The sequence below is a fragment of the Leptidea sinapis genome, chromosome 17 (assembly GCF_905404315.1).
Source record: "Leptidea sinapis chromosome 17, ilLepSina1.1, whole genome shotgun sequence".
NCBI lineage: Eukaryota > Metazoa > Arthropoda > Insecta > Lepidoptera > Pieridae > Leptidea > Leptidea sinapis.
The window spans coordinates 8,244,521-8,266,063 of record NC_066281.1 but is presented as its reverse complement, the minus strand read 5'-3'; the positions used below and the strand labels follow the sequence as shown (position 1 = coordinate 8,266,063).

Here is a 21,543-nt window from a genome sequence, read left to right as displayed (position 1 = left end):
CAATAATCACCATGACGATTAGTCCTGAGCTGCTCTTATCCAACCTATTCTGGCAATCTTGACCAGATGATCTGTCCATCTTGTGGGAGTCTACCAACATCGCGTCTTCCGGTACGTGGTCGACAATCAAGGCCTTTGCTGCCCCGAAGACCATCTGTCCGTCGAGCTATGTGTCCTACCCACTGCCACTTCAATTTCGCAATCATTTGCTATGTGAGACTTTGGTTCTCCTACGTATCTACTCATTTGATCTCACAGGCAAACTCCGAGCATAGCCCTCTCCATTGCTCTCTGAGCGACAATGAGCTTTCTCATCAGGCCCAAAGTTAGAGACCAATTTTGTATAGCGTAAATCATCCCTAGCAACACACATTACTTAAAACCTTCATCTTTACACAATATAAAGAATGAAAATAAATCCTACCTGTGTATAGATTATCTGCAATCCCGATGTAATCATTTGCACAAGAAATATCAAATACAATGACACCACATCAATTTGTAAGTGATGATATTCTTCATCAGACAGTACAGGATCCCCTGTGGTCAGGTGGAATTTTACGTGTAATGCATGAGCTGCACATTGCCTGGTCTTGAAGGCTTCCACTCTTGACGCTTGTTTTATCCAACATTCTAAAATACCTCTCATACATTTTACAGTGCTCTGGCCTAATTCGTGAGACTTCCCTCTATCATCATCTATTCTCCTACAAAATAAATGATTGTTGAATTATGCATGTTTGTTGAAGAATATGATATTCAAATCAAATCGCAACAAAATCACTTTATTCATTCAGGTCAAGGAGATGACACTTATCAATGTCAAGTTTTCGTTTCTTTTTTCATTTACCGCCATTTCGGAAAAGTTTGAGCTTTAATGAAAAGAAGTGGCAATCAAAATTAACAGCTTCATTTTTTTAATATTCTTTTCAACTACAATATTATAATGTGAAGTGATGCAACAATAATACTCAAACATCAAATTATCTATGCCTTGCACTAATAAGTCATAAAAATAAATTAATATGTTAAAAGTAGAGTACATCAGATGCATCAATCCACACACACCTCAAATAAGTAAAGGTATTTTGCGAGCATTTTATTAGCGTTTGTAAAAAATATAATAATGTTTAACTTTTAAAAGATGAAGCAGAGTTTCGGCTAACATGATCATCCTGCCACCACAAGTAGTACCGTTTTCGAGTATGACACATTTCTTATCATCTAAATAATCCTTTAAATTTTAATAACATTTTCTATAAGTTTATGATAAAGGCCTTTTCTAGACGACTGTAATTAAGCGTGCCATCAGGGTTGACCTTACTTGATGTCATCCAAGTAGACTGCACATATCATAGAAATATTGATGTGACCTTCATCGTCCTTGGATTGTGGACACGTGATTCTATCCGCGGTTGGAGAGTGTAACGTGCGTTCATATTTAACTAATTTAACATAGAACTATATTGGAATAAGCTTTGAGATATAACAAAATGGAACATAATAATTTTTCGCGCACAACCTCCCTGCTCATCAAAATCATTGAAAGCATAATTAACCGCCAGCTCTTGGTATAACCTAGAAGGTTACCAGTTCATCAACGACCGACAGTACGGCTTTCGCCATGGCAACTGATCTTCTGGTATACCTATTATATGGATGGGCTTGGGCGTCATAAATAGAGCACTACAAAACTTCAAGCTGGCCCACATTCTAGCGCCCTACAAAACGCAGCTCTAGAGGATTGGACATATGGAGTATTGCTGTCCTCTCTGGTCTGGCACACCCCAGTATCAGCTCGATCTATTTGGCTGCTTGCAACACAGAGCAGCTCGAATTTATGAAGGGGAGTGTTCCGAAGAGATTTTTCACTTGATGCCTGCCGCCAAACTCTACCTTCGCATGAGACGCCACAAATTAGCATGTCATCGATGTGGATGTGTGGCGTTCGTCAACAGTGCAGTTTTCAAGGAGCTTTCTTCCACATACTACAAAGCTGATGAATGAGTTTCCTTGTGTGGTGTATCCAGGACGATATGACATGGATGCCTTTAAAAAAAAGTGTGTACACCTTCCGGCAACGGTCCTGTGCTTCCTCTGGTGTTGCAAGAGAAAATGTTTGTCCTTTCCATATAAAAAAAGAGTCCACATGCCTCTACACAACATACTAAACTGATCAGGGGAGTGCTTATAGCTTAAGGCAATGGCGGCAGCTATATCAGAAATCTACCATAGGCTTCATAATAAAAAGATTGTTACCTTACCCTTAAATATGTGTCTAAAATTTAATTTAATCCTAAAATCAAACCCTTATAATTTTACTTCTTCATTTTAATGCTTGTTTTTATTTCTTAAATCTAACTTAATATTAAATATCCGGACGACCGAGCCTTGCTCGGATTTTTAAGAATGTACAAAACTTGAACAAAAAAAAACTAATAGGACATCTGGATTCAAACCGGGGTCTTCTGCTTTCCGGATCACCCAATGTCCCATCTGAGCTATAATAGTCTTGTATTTAGTGGCGAAATTTACCTTTGTATTCTAATGTTATTCTAACCGTTTCTCATTCAAACATGGATCCCCCGAAATCCCCTGCATACTTAATTTTATGAAAATCGTTGGAGCCGTTTCCGAGATTCAGATCATATATATACAAGAATTGCTCGTTTAAAGATATAAGATAATTGTTAGTTGAATGAATGAAGACAGTTGTGCTACTGTCTTCATAGATATGTATATGATAATTACTATAATACATAATAAATACTATAAAATGATGAAATGAATGAATGAAAGGAATAAGAGATAAACCAACATTTTTTCTGTATGATCCATATAATAATGTATTATCAAATTATGTATTAAGCCTCAAAGTGTTAAGCCTACAACATAATATATTTTCACGCCATAAGACAAGTTGTCATTGGCTACTAATTCAATGAATAATTGAAGGAAATTTTCATTATGTTTTCAGGAAGCTTGTTATAAAATCTAACACAATAGCCTAGAAGTGGGCATTAATAGTGACTAAAGCTCAAATTCAAAAGATTATTATAGTTACTAACTACTACAATTTTACTAGAAAGCTGTCTGTGTTACCTGTAAGCTTGGTATAGTCCCCATACCGCAGCTGCACAATAAATACTGTCCCGTACACTTCCAACATGTAAATCAGAGGAAAGTACGGGGAATAAACCTGTTATTGGACTTTGGAACCTTAATAATTGCCTTTTAACTAAAAAGAAATATTAGTAAGTTTAGATTTCATATGTTGTATCAAGTACCTGCAAATGTATAACAATCTACTAAAAAGTCAATGTTAACTCAATTACCAATAGCATAATATATATCCAACTGCCGCACTGTATCTTCGTAATTAGCAATTTTTAGGAACTGATGGGCATTAATGTCATCAATGCTTCCTTGACGGATCATTATATTACAATCTCGATTTACCTAAAACATATCAGAAAAATTGCTAAAGATATAATAAAATGTAACAAGAATAGATCAAAGATATTTATGTTTACGATGTACCTATACATTAATAAATATATTTTAAACTTATTACAATTTACGTTAACACTTAAGTTTGTAGTCGCGTAATTTTATAGCATTCATTATATTCTAACAAAATTACAATCCTAAAAAATAAAGTTTATGTTATGTAGGTATGTTTACAAAATATGAAATATCAATTAGGTCCATCAACTTAACTCGGGACCTCGCTCGAAGTCGAAGTGGAAGTCTAATGACAGTTCAAGGAAGTACGGTCAGCAAGAGTCAGAGATTACTTGTTGAGCATAAAATCGTAAACCATTATTGTAGAAAGCAAAATTTCGCGCATTTTGAACATTTTCGAAGTAGTGGCACTCTTTAAAAAATACACCTAGCAGTGCGATAGAAGGAGATATGCGGCAATCAAATTCAATTCAAATCCGCATGTAGCCGTTTTATGTTCCAGGAAGCTAGTGCTTCCCACAATAATATCGATATACGAAGAAACATGCTATTGAATTAAATTAATGAATACTATTTTTTATGTTTAAAATAATGACGATCATCGTATCGATTCATCATTATAATTCAAGTAAGAATTTTAACTACATTTTAACTACAAGGCTACATCACGGAAATCACGCTTCACCCTTGTTGCCGACATAGTATAAAGTATTTTTCCTGCTTTATGGCGTCCACTTGGACGAAATCGCAATTTAGTGGCTAGTTGTAAAATAGTCCTAGATAATTTATACGACTAGTGTCTTGCTGCTAGAAAACCGATGGAAATAGGCCAGGTTTAATACTGTGGTGTGCGTGGCAAGCTACGTCTTACATGAATCGCGATTGATGATAAGAGATCAAGATCTGTTCAGACGGAGGTTTTTTACGTTTTTAATCAAAAATCACACTCATATAATAAAGGCGAAAGTTTGTATGTTTATTTCTTGGTTTGTGCGTATATTTGTTACTCCTTAACGCTCTAAATGTATTTGGATCTAAAAAGTTAAATTCATGAGGGAGACAAACACTCAGACAAATTTAAAACAGAATTTAAAAAAATACTTTTTAAGACTTGACTGACCACCGATCAACTTATCGTGCTTAACTATTAATTGTATCAAGTACTTTTACTTTAATTTGTAAAATTATAATGTATAGCTAAGTCTCTAACGATTGTGAACTATTTTTTTCTTTCATTAATTTAACTCTGTTGGTGTAGACTTTAATTAAGCAATTGTACAAACCTCAGTGGTTTTTATTGCTTTGAAACCGCAATGTAAAATTTGTTTTTTATTAATAAATATAAAAAAATCTTAAATATAATATTTTTATTTACATAAAATAATTCTGGAAACTAGTTATTTAAATAGTAACTTCCCTGAAATAAATTTAATTTGTAAAATTTTGTCTTTGAGATATAAACATAATTTCCAGGATATCTTTTTAGTATTTGTAGTGTAAGCGGAAAAACAACGTATTATCTTGGTATGACAGCTTTTGTCAAATTATAAATGTGGCTAATTGGACTTTTGTATGTATGTTTATTTTATGTTTTGTATGTTTGACTAAATTGACAAAATATATTGACTTTCAAAAGAGATTTCAAAACTTTTAATGTTAAAAAAGTTTTATCATACTTTATGAGCATGAATTTTTAAACGCTTATCAATCTTTCAGTCATACATAAATAAGCCTCAAGGACATGGTTCGACCAAATACCACTCCACTTATGTGATTTGCAAAATTCTTCGCATCTCTTTCTTGCTTCCAGCTGGCGCCAATTGTCTTTAAAAGCTAAAAAAGATTAGCTTGTGTCAGTAAGTATCAATTATCACTAGGTTACGATAAATCTGTGATACCGTGTAAATAGCACTAAATTTTAAACGTTCATGTTCTTCTAAGCCGTTCATATTCACTGGCAATGACTTCCCGTGCACAAAATACTGTTTTATCTGTCTCATTCTGACAAGTGGGAGAGAAAGGAATGTGCATACTTGTCAATAATTGTACCATATTAATTGAAAAAGTATTCATTTTACAAAATTATTTACGCTTTTTGCCAACCCATCTTATATGAAAAAAATAAACTTACCGGTGATAAGTCACACCATCTTTTCTTTGCGTCGTGAACGTATTATTTGGGCATTTTTTTTATAGTTAGTACACTTAGACTTGGTGACTAACAAACTAACTAAGTAGAAAAGTGTTTGAAAAAAACATTGACTTTATGCGCACTTTTGCCGTTGCGCTATCAGACTACGAATGATGTGTCCATATGTATAGAACGTCATTGGTCAACCTCCATTTTTTTCGAAGTTTTCTTAGCTGTCTTTAAATATGCATAAAATATGATCTAAGGTAACAATCACAGAGTGTTTTTAGTTTAATTGCCCCTTTTCCCCAAATAAGTCGAACAGCTTCACTTATAGCGCCTCTCCGTAATCGGAGACGACATCGGTAGGACACAGGACAGTGAGTAAAGCTAGTAACTAGGAATACATAATACGTTCAATTTACTTGGATAGGTCACCACCATCTTCTCTTCTTCCATTTCTTTTTCACAACTTTTCGTTATACTAAATTGACAAAATGATTTTATATTGAAATTAAAAGAATGGCATCAGCATCTATAAACTCCTCGTCCATCTTGAAGTACTGCCGCTCAATAAATGATCACGAACGATGTTGTGGATGCTTAGACTTAGAGAATGATGAATCTCCTATTTTGCCGATGACAGACGATCATACAAGTAACGATCATCGCCTATAGTGGAGCGGAAGCTTTAGACATATGGCCCGATTTACCGAGTACCATGTAAGTCGTAAAAAAAACCCATTTGCCGTATCACCGCTCTTCGACAACACTTCCCTTAAAGCCTCGCCTTGTATCGGAATACTGCAAGTGGACCTCCAGCTTCCTCACTGGGCGCAGCATACAAGTCGTTGTCGATGGTTTTTGCTCGAATCCTAAGCCCATGAACGCTGGAGTGCCCCAAGACTGTGTGCTATCTCCCACGCTGTTTCTTCTGCATATCAATGATATGTTGGACACCTCCAACATACATTGCTATGCAGACGACAGCACTGGTATACACGGGCCGTTTACACGGCCATGCAAGTCTCTCTCGGGAAAGCGTTGACCAGTGCCGGGAGAAACTTGTGTCTTCTATCGAGTCCTCTCTCGAGAAGGTCGCGGAATGGGGTAAATTGAACATTGTCCAATTTAACCCCCAGAAGACTCAAGTTTGCACGTTTACCACAAAAAAACCCCATTTGTCGTATTAACGCTCTTCGATAACACTTCGCTTAAAGCCTCGCCTAGTATCGGAATACTGGGTCTCGAAATCTCGAGCGATTGCCGATTCCATGGCCATGTGGAGGGCAAAGCCAAATTGGCTTTGAAGAAGGTGGGCGTCATTAATAGGGCACGGCAATACTTCAAGCCGGCCCACATTCTAGCGCTCTACAAAGCGCAGGTCCGGCCACACATGGAGTATTGCTGTCATCTCTGGTCTGGCGCAACCCAGTATTAGCTCGACCCATTTGACCGCGTGCAACAAAGGGCAGCCCGAATTGTCAGGGACCCAGTGCTCTGTGAACGGCTGGATCACTTGCCGTTGCGTAGAGATTGCTAGTCGCTTCATTATGTGTCTTCTACTGCATTTATCAAGGGGAGTGTTCCGAAGAGCTGTTTAACCTGATTCCTGCCGCCGAATTCCACCTTCGCACGTCACGCCAGAAGTAAGGATATCATCCACACCATCTGGATATGTGGCGGTTCTCCACAGTGCGGTTTTCAAGGAGCTTTCATCCACGTACTACAAAGCTGTGGAATGAGCTTCCTTATACGGTGTTTCCGGGACGATACGACATGGGTACCTTCAAAAAAAGCACGTACTCCTTCCTAAAAGGCCGGCAACGCTCCTGTGATTCATCTGGTGTTGCAAGAGATTGTGGGTGGCGGTCACCAGGTGACCCGTCCGCTCGTTCTTCGTTGTCCTCCTATTCCATAAAAAAAAAGTCGAAGTAGAAGAAAATCCACGATTCATTCAATTTCTGGTTTAAGGATTTCCCTTTGAACATAGAATCCCTTTGTCCATACGAGGGCTTACAAAAAAAAGTACGCGGTCAACAGTTCTTGCCGCACGCTTTAATGAGTGGATAAATAAAGTTGAAAGTAGGTATGTATTTCTCAGTTGAATGTTCAATGTCGATGTCAAACTCAAGTCAAAATTCAAAACTCAAAACAAATTATGAATAAATAAACACGTCACAAATACAAATATCAGTAGTTTATACTTTAAAGAGGTATTTTTTTCTCATAAAATTAAAAATTAAAATATTAACATTTGAAGTTTTGTACTAGGTTAGTAGTTACTATTTCCAGCAATCATGGAATTCTAGGTTGGTTATTTAATGTTTAATATGTGAATGGACATTTTTTGTAGGCGTGTGTATTATGGAGCAATTTTCATAAAAAAATTATTCCATATACATAATTGTTATTTAATTTTACACAAATTGGCAGTACAATGAGTCACGATGGTCACCAGGAGCAGAAACAGAATGAAGTCTTAGAAACTCAGGTTATCTAAATTATAAAAGCTTGTTTAATAACTGTTAATTGTACACTACTAACTGTATGTTTCTGATGCTCTCTAATCATACTAATGGCTGGAATTTGTTTTTCACTGGTGCATTTCTATAGTTTCATGAAATTTGAAATCTAAAAATATATCACATCATCACATAATCATTACAATTGTGGGAATGTTTTGAATATTGACTTAATAATTCAATTAAAAATATGTGTATTTTAAATTATTATTGGATAATTAAATATATGGGTGAAATTTTAATTGGAGATTATAAGTTAATTTATTATATTGTGTATACCATCCTTAGTTAGACCTGTTCAGCTTGATTGGAGGAAGCTGGCCACCAGCTCCAAAAGAACCAGAAAAAACTGAATATGGAACTGTACCTAGATCTTCTAAAACTATGCAGCGAACAACACAAAGTGATAGAGTTAAATCTGTAAACTTACTGAATCACCTCACTACAGACAAGAGAAAAAAAGCAATAAATCACAATAATTATTCCTACAATAAAAATTCAGAACAGAACTCCAAAATGGTCCATGAAATTAATCAGGTTGAAACTGGATTTTTAGTTGGTAAGTTGTAAATCTTTTTTTTTATGACAGTAAGGGAAGAGATGAGCTGGACATTCAGCTGATGGTAATTGATACACCCTATCCATTACAATGCAGTACCACTCACGATTCTTGAGAAACTCAATTCAAACCAAATTCTGAGTGGCACTACAATTGTGATTGTCACCTTGACACATAAGATGTTAATTTCACTATCTATGGCACCCTTCAGATCAAAACACAGTAATGCTTACTCATTACTGCTTCACGGCAGAAATATGTGCCGTTGTGGTACCCATAATCTAGCCGGCATCCTATGCAAAGGAGCCTCCCACTGGTGAAATCAATTATTCTTCAATTATCAAAAATCAATAATTTTTTAAATAAGTAGAATTTATTTGTATCTATAAAATCTGATAAAAGTATGTGATATATTCTCTCTCTCTTCCCTGTGTGAGGTTTATGATACCAGCAGAGTTTATTTTATTTTATTGTGCTTTTTATCACTCTCAGAGTTAGACATATTTCGTTCATATTAATCAAAAAAATTCTCTTTTCTTTATTTTCATTATACCCTTTCTCGTTTTCTATGCTCATTTTCCCTAAATAACCTACTGCCGCGAGTTAAATAAAGTAATAAAAATACAATAAGTATATTGCAGTAAGAATGTTTTAACCAATAAATTTCGACACAGCAACAATACGATTTTTCAAATCTACCAAAAATTGTTTTTATTTAGTCTAAAGTTTAACAAGAGTAAAAAAATAGTAGGTAAGTAACATGTTTTCGCCTAAGCCTAATATATTTCGATGTGGTTACACTATAATTTTCAAAAGTACCTATCAAATCTATCAATGTAAGAAATAAAATAAAACCTAATATTATGCTCTGTTCAAACTGAGGCGAATAACGCCCGGAAATCGCTCGCGCCGATTGTGTCAGCTAACTTGTATGGACGTGTTGAAATTGACGCGAGTAGTCGCTCAAGTTGAAGCGAAACAAGAGCCGGACCCCTTGCGGGATTGTTTGATATCACAATGCATGATGTTTCTCCACTGAAGAACCAATAATGACACGCGGGAAATGGCGTCAGTTTGAGAGGCTAAGCGAGCGAGCGAATTGATGTAAAATGCGTCCCACGCGTTATTCGCCTCAGTTTGAACAGAGCTTTAATATTATACCTAATCTGATGTTTGTTCATTCCACAAATTACCTACTGCTTTAGTTAGTTAGTTAGTTTTTTTTATTGTACCCACTTCCAATAAGAATTGAAACTGATTGAGTTGGCCTCATAATTTAATTCTAACAACTGATTTCAAATAGGTAGGCATTGGTAGGAGCATATATTATATTGCATGTGTATCGCTACTGTACCCATTTTTAGAACAATGGATTGTTCTCAGCTCATTGCTGTCGGCACTTTAGTGATAACACCAAGGAGGATATTTTTGCAAAACTATGATCTTTCGCAGAAGCGGTCTATTGTTTTATTGTAATATAAAATATTTTCTCAGGAATACTGAAAGTTATGTTGTAAAATTATTATCAGAAAATTTATTGAATTAGGCGTTTTTTTGCGGAAATCCATAATTATACAAATTATTTAAGTTTTACGAGGCATCCTCAGGACGTGTAGAGGCGAAACACGTGTCGAATTGTTTTAAAAACAAATATTGGCGGAATTAACACTAAAGAAAACTTAAATAATTTGTAAAATTATTATCAATTTTCAACATTGTATTGAAATAGTTAGAAGGTACCTTGTGGTATTTATTTTAATTTGTGTCACTATGTGTATATGGATTTTTTGTTTAAAAAATCCGCTAACACTAATACAAATATTTTTATAAATTGTAAATGTTAGCTTGTAAATGTAGACTCAAGTTTGCGCGTTTACCACTAAAAAAACCCCATTTGTCGTATCACCGCTCTTCGACAACACTTCCCATAAAGCCTCGCCTAGTATCGGAATACTGGGTCTCGAAATCTCGAGCGATTGCCAATTTGGTGTTCATCTGGAAGGCAAAGCCAAATTGGCTTCAAAGAAACTGGGCGTCATTAATAGAGCACGGCAATACTTCAAGCCGGCCCACATACTAGCGCTCTACAAAGCGCAGGTCCGGCCACACATGGAGTGTTGCTGTCATCTCTGGTCTGGCGCACCCCAGTATCAGCTCGATCCATTTGACCGCGTGCAACGCAGAGCAGCTCGAACTGTCGAGGACCCAGTGCTCTGTGAACGGCTGGATCACTTGGCGTTGCGTAGAGACGTCGCTCCATTGTGTGTCTTCTACCGCATTTATCACGGGGAGTGTTCCGAAGAACTGTTTAACCTGATTCCTGCCGCCGAATTCCACCTTCGCACGACACGCCACAAGTTAGGATATCATCCTCACCATCTGGATGTGTGGCGGTCGTCCACAGTGCGGTTTTCAAGGAGCTTTCTTCCACGTACTACAAAGCTGTGGAATGAGCTTCCTTGTGCGGTGTTTCAGGGACGATACGACATGGGTACCTTCAAAAAAAGCGCGTACACCTTCCTTAAAGGCCGGCAACGCTCCTGTGATTCCTCTGGTGTTGCAAGAGATTGTGGGCGGCGGTGATCACTTAACAACAGGTGACCCGTACGCTCGTTTGTCCTCCTATTCCATAAAAAAAAAATATGTATGTTTTGATATAAAAAAGAAAAAATACTTAGTGAGATCGTCGGGTTATTCCCCAGCATCAGGTTATTTTATAAATTAGTATAATTATATAGTACATACTAGCTGACCCAGCAAACGTTGTATTGCCGATATTAAAATCGCGATTCAAAAGTAACTGTTGATCCTAGATGGGTGAAAATTTGAAGTTATATGTATTTTTTAATGCTGACACATAATCGAACAAATTTTAAAAAAAAAGTCAAAAAAATTAAAAAAAACATTTCGTGTGGGCCACCCTTAACAATTAGGGGGATGAAAAATAGATGTTGTCCGATTCTCAGACCTACCCAATATGCACTCAAAATTTCATGAGAATCGGTCAAGCTGTTTCGGAGGAGTTCAATGTTTAACACCATGACACGAGAATTTTATATATTAGAAGATTACCTTTTTTTACTAATCTATGTTATGTTATATAGATTTTACGATACAATAATTATACCTTAACAACGTACCTAGATATAATTAAAATATTATAGTAGCTATGTGAAAAAGATGAAAAACTTACGTTAAAATAGTTTATAGTAAAAAATGCAAATAACATACGAACTAATAATAATATTAATCATGATAAAATGCTTCAAAGCCCTAAAAAAATTACTCGAAAACCATACCATATTTCCAGCGCTGCATCTATCACTTAAGTTGAGCAAATTACACAAATAACTAATAGAAATGTTGAACTTAAAACATAATATTACAATTTACATATTCAATCCCACAACTATCACATTATTGACTCAATAATAGTAAATAGAACGAATCACATATACGCTGCAGTTGTGTCGGTACGTTCGAAATCTCTAATTTTAGCTGAACTATTTATAATTTTAGTGTAGCGTATTGGTGTATAGGCTATGACGGGAACCGTCACACTATGTCTCACGCTCAGTATTACGTTAGGGAACTCTCTAGAGATGAAATACCATTGTGTGTACTCCAATACGAAGAAGGTGCTTTCATAAGATGTGTTTAAAATTAATTTTTTTAACTTACGGAAATATAAGCATCCCGTTCAAATACTTTTAGATGTTCCGAGTATCGACGGATCGGCTGGGGAATTGTACGACACACCATCTCTGGTTTCCCCGAGTGCTGCTCAATCCTTAAAACAAATTCACCATTCGCCTCTGCATTTGCAAGAGGACATTGGTGTTGGAACACTGGTTGAAGTGGCTACGGATGTTGACCAACATTATTATGGTGTAGTTAGATGGATTGGCGTTATCGACGGTAAGTCACATTCATTGCAATAGATTTATGTCCTCTTCAGTGCGGTTTCCAAGGGAACTTCTTCCACGAACAACCAAACTATGGAATGAGATTCCTTGTAGTTTCCTTTGTTGTAGTGTTTCCAAGACCAACACTTATTTTATTTATTTATTTACATTGAAGTTTACAAAAGAAAAAACTTATAGCGAGCATCAGAAAACCGCACGGGTTTGTAATATATGCTAACAATGAGTTAAATCTAGGTACGTTAACTACAGAACATTAGTGCGGTTAAATATATTGTTATATTTATTTACAATCTACTAATAAATTACATTCTTACAGTTATATTACAGTTATATCTATTATAATAAATAAAAAAAATACATATATAATTTTAATTTTTATTAATGACTGTTGCTATGTACTGTCTTCATCATTATTGATTGGAACCCCTTCTTGGGTATAGGCCTCCTCCATAATTCCTTCCATTTATTTTAAGTGACTTAAAAAGTGTGATTACATTAGTGGGTGATTCATTAATTAGGCGAGGAACATTGTTAGGGTGTAGTTAGATGGGTCGGCGTAATCAACGGTAAGTCACATTCAAAGCAATAGATTTATGTCCTCTTCAGTGCGGTTTTCAAGTAACTTTCTTACACGTATAACCAAAATATGGAATTAGATTCCGTGTGCGGTGTTTCCAAGACAATACGACATAAAAATTCAAAATATCGCGCCTATTTTGAATTTTTGTAATTTTGAAAACGGATTTAAAGTCAAAGTCTTTATTCAAATAGGCTTAAACTAATCGCTTTTAAATTGTCATCATAAATATTTTATTTAAATTACTGAATCTACCTTGTCCGGAAAAACTTACTTCGTGAGAAGAACATTCAAGAAACTCAACGGCCACTCTATTGAATCAATGAGTACTTTAATACATAAAATAGTTTTATTTTTTAATGAAAATAAGCAGATGGTTACGCCCTGCCCATTACAATGCAGTGCCGCTCAGGATTCTTGAAAAACCCAAAAAATTTTGAGGGGTACTACAACTGCGTTCATCACCTTGAGACATATTATGATGTTAAGTCTCATTTGCCCAGTAATTTCACTAGCTACGGCGCCCTTCAGGCCGAAACACAGTAGTGCTAACAGATTACTGCTTCACGACAAAAAAAGGCGCCGTTGTTGCACCCATAATCTAGCCGGTTTGTAAGGTTCAAAGCTTAGATAATTTATACGTCTAGATAGAGCCTCTTGCTGCTACACTTCCGATGAAAACAGACCAGGTTTATTACGTGTGCGTGACAAGCTACGTCTTACACTCGCGATGTGGGTAAGTCTAAAAAAGTGGGAGAAAAAAGATATAAGTACCTAAAAGTAAAATATAACGTAAAGTATTAATCAATACAGACTATAATTGTTCAATCAATAATTTGTTTCTTATGTGAATGTGGAAGGTTGGCTAGCAGCTAACAATTGAGGATTCACAATTCATTATTTTTTCAAGCAAGTATCGAATCTTTTACAGATACTTACTTACTGATTTTAGTACTTATCAAAAAATGATAATAATCTTATTGAATCTTATTTTGAATTACTACTGAATTACTGGTTTGATTAGGTATAGATAGTTTGAAAGTGTCGGAACATCCATGTAAAAAATTACTGTCATGTCAAAAAAATGTAGATGTCAATAGCCCAAAACGTTCCGTTAGTGCAAGATGACTTATTTTTTAAGAAATTATAATTTTTCTATTATATTACATTCTATTATATATATTATATTATAAATTTCTTTTGACTGCCATATCTTAGCGCCTCAACAATGGTTTGTATAAACTTAAGTTTATAATTAATATAAACTTGTACTTGTACGATGCTTCCTTAATTTTTAAATTATGTGGGTCCATTCTCGCCATCCTCCTTTTTTTAAATGTTTTTTAAATGATTTAATTAGGGTCAACTAATATACGCAGATACGGCAACAGCTGGTGTTGAGTTGGAACAAGACATCAGTGGTCTGGGCGACGGCACTCGTAATGGTCACCGTCTGTTCACGTGTACGCCGGGAAGGGCGCTGTTCGTGCCGCTTGCGTTGTGCCGCAGAGACGCGCGGTTCAGAGACACACCGCCCCCAGACCGCACCGCTGTTCACAACACTGAACATTTTGACCAGGTAACCAGTACTGTTTTGACAGCGCATCAATAATAGCCAGTTATAAGTAACGTAATTAAAATTATACTATGTTATTAATCTATACTAATATATAAAGCTGCAGTGTTTGTTTGAACGCGCTAATCTCTGGTACTACTGGTCCGATTTGAATGATTCTTTCAGTGTTGGGTAGTCCATTTATCTAGGAGGGCAATAGGCTATGTTTTTTTTTCAAAATTAGGGATCCGTAATATAATTGCTATTTTGTAACACAAGGTGTAAAATCGAAAACCTATTTTTGCGTGCGCTGCAAAAACTATTGACAATAGAACAAAATGATGTACAGGCTATAATATAGGCAATATTTTATTACTTATAAAACTATCGCGTGAATTATACTTTATATGGCAAAACAACGTTTGCCGGGTCAGCTAGTTTAATATATAAATGTATAATTTAATACCTACATATATTAGAACATAATATTATGTAGTACGTTTTATATCCCTATCCCACATAATACACTTTGTCGCTTAAGACGCGTTGTTGGTTGGGTCCCGGTGATATCGTCTTCAGCGGGTTTTACTGTAGTTATAAGAGGCTTGGTAGGTGAGGTATGACACAAATGGTCTAAAGTCAAAATTAAAAATATTTTATTGACATAAAATCAAAAGATTGCTCGTGAACGTCAACCACCAAAAATACAATTCAAATACATGTTAATTACACATAAGTTTAAACATGTATATTTAAAAAATAATGCAATTCAGTATAACAATAAGCCTTAGACATAAGTCTGCGTTTAATAAAAGATTTAAATTTATTTATTGATAATTTAGATACACTTTTTGATAATTATTTGTAAAATTTATTACCATTGCATGCGAAAGAATTGTTTATTTTACAGAGCCTAGTCTAGTTGATCATATTACCAACTAACGTCAGGGTGTCGAATTTGAGTGACGGTGTGCGCACGCATCATAAGATTGACTCTTGTAATTTTTACTTAAGGCGGACCGGCTTACAGATACTACGGTTCCAATTTTTTATATTATCATAAAACTATGATACACAAAACTTATTTAATTCAATAGTTTATTAGTATTTATAAATTTTCTTCGTTGGTTTTATCTTTGTGAATTATTTTATATGTTTTTTTTTCGGAATAAACCAAAATGCGCCGAAATAAGTATAACTTCAAAAACCTTGTACATTCTCTTTTCAGCCCGACTGTCCCGTGGTGACGGGAGTGGTTCCTCCGCTCCACTCCCTGGGTGAGCTGGCTGGCAAGAACCGCGGTATCCAGGGTCACCACAACTCATGCTACCTTGACGCTACACTCTTCGCAATGTTTACGTTCACGAGTGTTTTTGATGCCCTTCTCTACCGCCCTCCGGAACCAGAAGTAACTATTATTTAACCAGTTTATATTTGATTTGGGGCAGTGCGGCAGATATTAATATCATCTTTGTGCTGCAGAAGAGGGCTATTCGCGCGATTTTTTATAACCTAGGTCCTAAAGAATCATTGAGAGCAAAATTCAAAGAAATTAACATCTTGACTGTTGCTTCTCAATATATTCTTGATAATGTTTTTTATGTTCATAAGAACATTGATGAATTTGCTAGAAACTGTGACAGTCATAATGTTAACACGAGGAACAAACATAAACTTGTTTTGTCTACTACTCGGTTAAGTCGAGCTAGTGAGTCTTTTATTGGGCGATATGCTTCGACAATATGATCCCAGAAACTGTACAAAACAAATGTGTTACGAAATTTAAAATAATTTTTAAAAAAACGTTTGTGCGGTAAAGGTTTACTATAACATAAATGACTTTCTTAATGATACCACATATTGGGAATTTAGCGACCGCCCTCAGGCTATTAAATAATAAGTTTAATTGTACAATAATACTTTGTAAACATATATTTTTGATGCAAAATTTTGATGCAAATCAAAAAGCCCGCTGAGTTTGTTGCGCCCATTCTTCTCAGGTCTGAGGCATTCGTTTTGGAATGGGTGGTAGTTTTTGACTTTCAATAAGTGATGTGACATCCTATTTTGAATAAAAATATTTGTAATATTTTTAAGTAATTAATACTTGGACTCTGAATTCTCAACCGTCTTAATCTCTCATCTAATGCTCATGAATGTTACCGGTGGGAGGCTCCTTTAGGCTAGATTAAGGGCATCACAACGGAGCCTATTTCTGCCGTGAAGCAGTAATGTGTAAACTTTACTGTGTTTTGGTCTGAAGGGCGCCGTGGCTAGAAAGCTGAAATTACTGGAAAAATGAGACTTAACATCTTATGTCTCAAGGTGTAGAGCGCAATTATTGTAGTGCTGCTCAGAATTTTTGGGCTTTTCAAGACTCCAGAGTGGCACTGCATTGTAATGGGCAGGGCGTATCAATTACCATTAGATGAAAGTCCTGCTCGTCTCGTCCCGTATTTTCATAAAAAAATATTGTTCATCTCAAAATTTTAATATTTATTTATTATGTATGTTCAAACCATAAAGACAAGTGGATATTTTGTATGCTTAATGCATTTTATGCTAGTTTAAATAGACTTACTTGCCAACTTTGCTCCTATACCAATTATCCTGTAGTTGGTATAGGAGCAAATATTATCACACGGACCTGTTAAGTGATCACTGCCAATAGATAAAGATTAATAGTAATAAAAGATAGTATAGTATCTTGCTATACCAATAGAATCACATTTTTAGATGTTTTAAGCTGTTGCACCTCGCAATTGAACCTTATTATATTCAATTTTTTTTTATATAAGAAAGGTCAAACGGGCAAGAGGCTCACTTGATGGTAAGTGGTGAGGCGCTTGTAAATCTAAACAATTCATTGTTTTTTTTTTTTAAATCAATTTGTGTACTAATCCTAGAAGTGAGGGTTATCTCTTTAAAAAAAACATAACAAAATAAATAGTTTAGGAGGTAACAAGATAAAATTACAGCGCTACCGGCCTCGTGTCTCAGCAATGTTTCGGGCGGGCTTAAAATATACCTCTCTGTTCTGCCTTATGTGTACAGGATTCCCCACACTACTCTGAAGTACAGCGAGTACTCCGCGAGGAAATCGTGAATCCGTTGCGGCGACATGGTTACGTGCGCGCCGACCGCGTCATGAAACTGCGCACTTTACTGGAGCGACTCTCTGACGTGCCCGGACTCACTTCCGAGGAAAAGGTAACGCATAGTAAAAAATGTATTTATTTATGTCACAATCATTGCTGAACAATTATATAAAAAAGTTGTTTTATAATATTGACACACTTTTACACAAATCATCCTTCCGTTCTGCATGTATGTGGTAACCCCACGTGCCACGTCCGCCCTGTAGGTAGAACGCGCGGTGGCGAAAGTCTCTCAAAGAAAAATTAAAAAAAATAAATATTTTGACTGTTCATTGTCGGTACATTTATGATAATCTAATATACGTTCACAAATCGTCAACTTTTGTGCTCTTAATGGTGATTTTTAAGCTATTGCATAGCTTCTATCGCGGGCCTTGAGCGTGGAGACCGAATCTAGAAATTCCGTAACGAAAATAACCTAACACTTACTTACTAGATCTATATAGATATTTCGCCACGGTCATTACAGTTGCCGTGGAACAGCGGTTATCACGTATGCTTTTTGTGCAGAAGGTCCCAGGTTCGAGCTTGGGGTAGGTACGTCTTGATTTTTTTTAATTTCTTTATTTTTTTATCACGTTTTTTTTTTTAATTTTCACGTATTTTTCATTATTATAACACTAGAAATAAGGGATTGCCTGTAACTAATTCTAGTAGCCTTCATAAGATACATAATAGCTTTAAGGGTAAATGTATACACTTTTATAATGAAATCCCAGCCACTGTTCAGGCTTCTTTTAATAAATTTAAATGTTTTATAAAAAAATTGCTCTTTCGTCGCTTTCTACCTAGGTACTACTCCACAGTTGAATATCTGAGTGATCGGACGGCCTGGGACTATTTATGATTATTTTATAGCAATAGAAATGACAGTTAACTATTGAATATTTTATTAAAAAGAGCGCAAGCAGCAGAAAGCTGCGAGAGATTCTTGCGCCGCTTCTTCTCTCTCAGAGCGTCTTTTGTTTCCGAAGTGGTAGTAGTATTTAGTATATGAGAAATGACATCAAAAAGAATTCTAAAGGAATCAATTCTGAGAAAATAAATGCCTTTTATGGCTAACGCAAGCGGGCCTGATGACGTCATCAATAAATCGCTTATGCGAGCATTTTTGAAAATACGGCCAATAAATATAACTTAGTCGGTTTTCGATGTTCCAATCTCAATAATAATTTTTACTGGACTAGTTGGTATTGATGTGACTGTAAATGTACATATTTATTTATTAACTACTAGCTGACCCGACAGACGTTGTTCTGTATATAATAAATAAAATAATGTTTTTGTTTGAATTTGTCAATAATATAATATAATATCATAACATCAAAAATTACTTCGTAAAATATGCACCCTGCTGTCGTAATGAAATTGTTTCACAGCAGAACTGTCAAACCGTGCGTCAATAAATTCTCTCATAGAAATTATGTATGGACACATCAAAGGAAAAACAAATTTGTTGTTTTTATTTAATTTAGCAGCATTTTCCTATTTATTCACCTTTTAAACCTTCTCTAGACTTCCACAAATAATTCAAGACCAAAATTAGATAAATCGGTCCAGCCGTTCTCGAGTTCGAGCGAGACTAACGAACAGCAATTCATTTTTATATATATAGATGTATTCAAATACTGCTACTATATGTTACAATTAAGCATATTTTAGGCGGATGTATCCAACTTTCCATTAGAGGTCACCTTGTAGAGAGCTTGGTTTCCATCCTCGATTGTGTTTCGGCCACACGGATGTAATCTACGCGCCAACATGATTGCTTTATAAGAGAAATTCAAATAAATAAATTTATTGTTATAAAAAAAGAGACCGCTTCAAAACCTGGCTACTAATCCAAATAAAATGATAATACATATTATATGGATCATACAGAAATACATTTTGTTTTATCTATTGTTCCTTTCATTAGTATTTATTATGGAAATGGTCTTCGCGTGACATTTCATTCTCAAATACGTCCGCACGCACTGCCTGTTATAGCGCAACTGTCTTTTTTAGAAGTAATCTGCCGACTAAACCGATTTAATCCTCAAACCGCGGATGGAATGATGGGCCCACAGTCCAAGGACGATAAAGGTCATATTAATACTTGGATGACATCTGCAGTCTACATGTGTACCAGTGGGAGGCACCTTTGCACCGAATGCCGGCTAGATTATGGGTACCACAACGGCGCTTATTTCTGCCGTGAAGCAGTTATGTGTAAGCATTTTTGTGTTTCGGTGTGAAGGGCGCCGTAGATAGTGAAATTACTGGGTAAATGAGACTTGACATTTTATGTCTCAAGATGACGAGCGCAGTTTTAGTGCCGCTCAGATTTTTTTTTTCAATAATTCTGAGCGCCACTGCATTGTAATGGGCAGGGCGTATCAATTACCAACTGCTGAATGTTCTGCTCATCTCCTTATTTTCATAAAAAAAAAATAGAAAAGCATGGATTACATTAAGCAAGGTGACGCTGGATTACATCCGCCAAGAAAAGACTCATTCTGCTGTATAATAATGACAAATTAAGGTCCATAATATCAAATCAAATCAAAATATTTTATTGCAAGTCACATTTTAGGATGGTTGGTACATTAATGGGTAGGCAATATGTGACGCCCTGCAAGGACACAGCAACGTTATACATAAAATAAATAAGTCTTGCATAATAAATAACTATATGCATCCCTATTTCAGGATCCTGAAGAGTTTCTGAACGGGCTTGTGGCACAACTGTTGCGTGCAGAACCTTTCCTGAAGCTCTCTTCTGGTCAGGAGTCGTATTGTTACCAACTGTTTGTGGAGAAAGACGAGCGCGTCACATTGCCCACGGTGCAGCAGCTACTGGAGCAGTCCTTCGCCACTTCGGGAGTCAAGTTGAGCGAGGTTAAGGAAAATAATGTTTATGTAAGGTTAGATTAGAAAAACAAAAGAAACGCTTCTCTATGTCTATTGTTGGAGAGAATTTGATTGGTACTTACCGGCGTAAAGAAACCTTGACCATGGCGTTCCTCACAAAAATTTGATTTTCTTGTAAAGGGCAATCCATAAGTTACGTCACACGAATTTCATGATTTTTGACCCCACCCTGCCCAAACTAAACTCCGGGCTGCTGCTGAGAAATTTCTTACGAAAAACCCAATAACTACTGTCAAAATATCAACACCCAATAATTTGTCGGCATTTAATAAAGAAAAGACATGATCCAATCACAGAGTAGAAAATATCATGAGTGAAAGCACAAATCAAAGAGTATTACGCAGACAGGCCGATATTTTTAACCTAAATGCATAAAATAACATATAATATATATTTTATAATTAGATTAGAATTACCTATCTTTATTGGATAATACATACATAACTAAAGTAAATACAAAATTGGAATGATTTTCAATGTCAGCTAAAGAAAATGCACATACAAAATAACTTCGTCTTCATGGCAAAATGAGAACATAATTTGCCCCACAGCTGCAATGAATAGGCATTTTACTATTTCTGATATTATGTCACATCTACGTTACTCATCTGTTTTGGGTCAAAGAGAGTTCAGAAAAATAGCTGATAAGGGTTGCGGGATGCATTTTTGCGAAAATTACGCACTTCAAAAATTGTATTAAAATATAATGCAAATTGATTTCTGACTTTACATAG

General features: G+C 35.7%; 2 protein-coding genes across 21 annotated transcripts in view; one reads left to right on the top strand and one right to left on the bottom strand.

Annotated features, from left to right (window-relative positions):
- Positions 1 to 12,144, bottom strand: part of LOC126969038 (probable phosphorylase b kinase regulatory subunit beta) — a 47,558-nt gene extending 35,414 nt beyond the window's left edge. For 16 of the 17 annotated variants that reach the window (XM_050814303.1, XM_050814318.1, XM_050814316.1 and 13 more), the window contains exons 1-4: positions 11,980 to 12,144; positions 3,336 to 3,459; positions 3,103 to 3,238; positions 425 to 707 (exon numbers count right to left, since the gene is read on the bottom strand). In XM_050814303.1, the coding sequence (XP_050670260.1) occupies positions 425 to 707; positions 3,103 to 3,238; positions 3,336 to 3,459; positions 11,980 to 11,982 (546 nt within the window). In that variant the 5' untranslated portion in view covers positions 11,983 to 12,144. Of the gene's footprint in view, positions 1 to 424; positions 708 to 3,102; positions 3,239 to 3,335; positions 3,460 to 3,540; positions 3,751 to 11,979 lie in introns of those variants that run through there. The other variant, XM_050814319.1, reaches the window with a different exon arrangement.
- LOC126969045 (ubiquitin carboxyl-terminal hydrolase CYLD) overlaps positions 7,769 to 21,543 on the top strand; it is a 25,476-nt gene continuing 11,701 nt past the window's right edge. Inside the window, exons 1-8 of one of the 4 annotated variants that reach the window (XM_050814333.1) lie at positions 7,784 to 7,870; positions 7,953 to 8,090; positions 8,410 to 8,680; positions 12,395 to 12,598; positions 14,563 to 14,762; positions 15,967 to 16,146; positions 17,793 to 17,948; positions 20,588 to 20,776. In XM_050814333.1, coding sequence (XP_050670290.1) covers positions 8,037 to 8,090; positions 8,410 to 8,680; positions 12,395 to 12,598; positions 14,563 to 14,762; positions 15,967 to 16,146; positions 17,793 to 17,948; positions 20,588 to 20,776 — 1,254 coding nt within the window. In that variant the 5' untranslated portion in view covers positions 7,784 to 7,870; positions 7,953 to 8,036. Of the gene's footprint in view, positions 7,909 to 7,943; positions 8,091 to 8,409; positions 8,681 to 12,161; positions 12,319 to 12,394; positions 12,599 to 14,562; positions 14,763 to 15,966; positions 16,147 to 17,792; positions 17,949 to 20,587; positions 20,777 to 21,543 lie in introns of those variants that run through there. The other 3 variants (XM_050814335.1, XM_050814334.1, XM_050814336.1) reach the window with 3 other exon arrangements.